At 37.0% G+C, this 1,776-nt stretch overlaps 1 protein-coding gene across 1 annotated transcript in view; it reads left to right on the top strand.

Moving 5' to 3' along the window:
- TFAM (transcription factor A, mitochondrial) overlaps positions 1–1,776 on the top strand; it is a 12,559-nt gene that overhangs the window by 5,638 nt on the left and 5,145 nt on the right. Inside the window, exon 5 of the mRNA XM_009325966.1 lies at positions 555–572. Coding sequence (XP_009324241.1) covers positions 555–572 — 18 coding nt within the window. The remainder of the gene's footprint in view (positions 1–554; positions 573–1,776) is intronic.

Genomic DNA, 1,776 nt, shown 5'->3' on the forward strand with positions numbered 1-1,776 from the left:
AAAGAACCCGCCCAAAAAGGAAGAAAAAAAAAAAAAAAAAAAACAAACCAAAAAACTGTTGTGGAGTGATAATAGCTGTCTGTCTTGAAATGGTGCTTCAGTTTATAACAGCATGTTTCATTCGAGTTTGAACCAAGAGTGGGAACTCTTCCGCCCAAAATATTACAGTTCCCTTTAACTGCCACAGTAAGTTGGTTAGTTTTATGAAAGGAGGAAAATATATTTGTACAGGAAAAAGATACTAGTGACAGCTTTCCTTGGGAAAAAACGAAGCAGCTTACTAAAGATATAATATTCGTCTTTATTTTCTTGCTTTCTAATTTTAATGTACAGAAATGAACAACATGGAGCTGGTTAAAAAAATAGCAGAGACTTGGAAGGAGTTACCAGCATCACAGAAGCAGGTAAGTTTGTATCTTTGCCCTGTGTACTTTGAACTCTATAATAAGAGCCTTCTTCATGGTTGTTTTACGTGGTTTGGTGTCCTCCGTGAATTTTTTGTTTTGTGTGGTGAGGTTGTTTTTTTTTTTGTTTATTTTTAAACAACAATAAAAAAGCACTTGCGTACAAAGGTTCAGACATAAAAACAATTCTGAAGAGAACTGGGAGCTTTGAAGTACTCAGGGGAAGATACTTTGATACTTCCACTCGTGACCTTGGTTTTAGTATTTTTAATCTGTTGCCAGAGAAATGACTAGCTCGCTCTCTATGTGGCCGTAGGGCTGGGAACCAATATCTCATTTCTTTTTGAATGGTAATTGTGTACATGCATGCATTACCTGTATAATAACGTAAGTATTGTAAAGTTGTTCCGCTTTCATATGCGTAAGTTAGGTGAAACATCAATCAATTTTGATGAAAGGACCAACTTTTTTTTCTGCTGATTAGATAGTAACCAGAGACCTAACTTACAGGTAACTTTCTTTACATTTCATCTAGTTAACTTGCTTTTTGTCATAGGTAGTGAAGTTTCTTTAAGACTGGCAGTTTCAAGGGATAATGTAAAACAACTCTATGAATTGCTAATCATTGCTGAATATAAGTGCCATTTATAGCAAAGTAATGATTGTCCTTCCTTGATTGCAGTTAGCAATTAGATCCAGTTAAGAACTAATTGCAGTTTTCTAGCTAAAGTAATATCTTTGTTCAATAGAATTGAAGTGCTCTTATATCCCTTCTGGACTTCTCGTTCTGTGTGCCTTAGTATAAAGTATGCCTTTCCGTTTGTATGTCTGAAACGGAGAACGGGATGGTGATTTTTCAGGTCTACCTGGATGCTCGGTAGCCTGGCTCAGCTCTTCTTGGTGCCCTGGTACCAAGGCCATGATTTTATGAAGCTTCTGTAGCTGGTATCGGCCGGTGGGGGAATGTGTTTGGCGACTGGAGCACTTGCGTGCTGCAGTGGGTATATGCACTTTAAGAGTAATCACTTCAACCAAGCTTCAGCTTTTCCTCCTTGTATGGAAGATTGTTACTGCTTTGAGCTGCATCTGAAGATTCATCCAGTGTTATCAGATTAACTAAGATAATTCATGGTAAGAGCCTAGATTTTGAATCTGAGTTCTTCTGAATCCATTCTGCTAATCAAACAGATCTGAAATTGCTACTTTACTTTAAAAATCTTATGTTCCAGGTTAGTCTAATTTTTTTTTGTTAGTAGGTTAGAAGTGTTAGCTTGTTTAACGGTCAAGTGCTTCTGACTGAAAGCATCTGTTTAAGGTTGGTGATTGTTTGTGTTGTAGGTTTATGAGGAAGCTAGAAAGACAGACTGGCAAA

This window comes from Pygoscelis adeliae, unplaced genomic scaffold, assembly GCF_000699105.1.
Source record: "Pygoscelis adeliae isolate BGI_AS28 unplaced genomic scaffold, ASM69910v1 Scaffold4, whole genome shotgun sequence".
In the NCBI taxonomy this organism is placed as follows: domain Eukaryota; kingdom Metazoa; phylum Chordata; class Aves; order Sphenisciformes; family Spheniscidae; genus Pygoscelis; species Pygoscelis adeliae.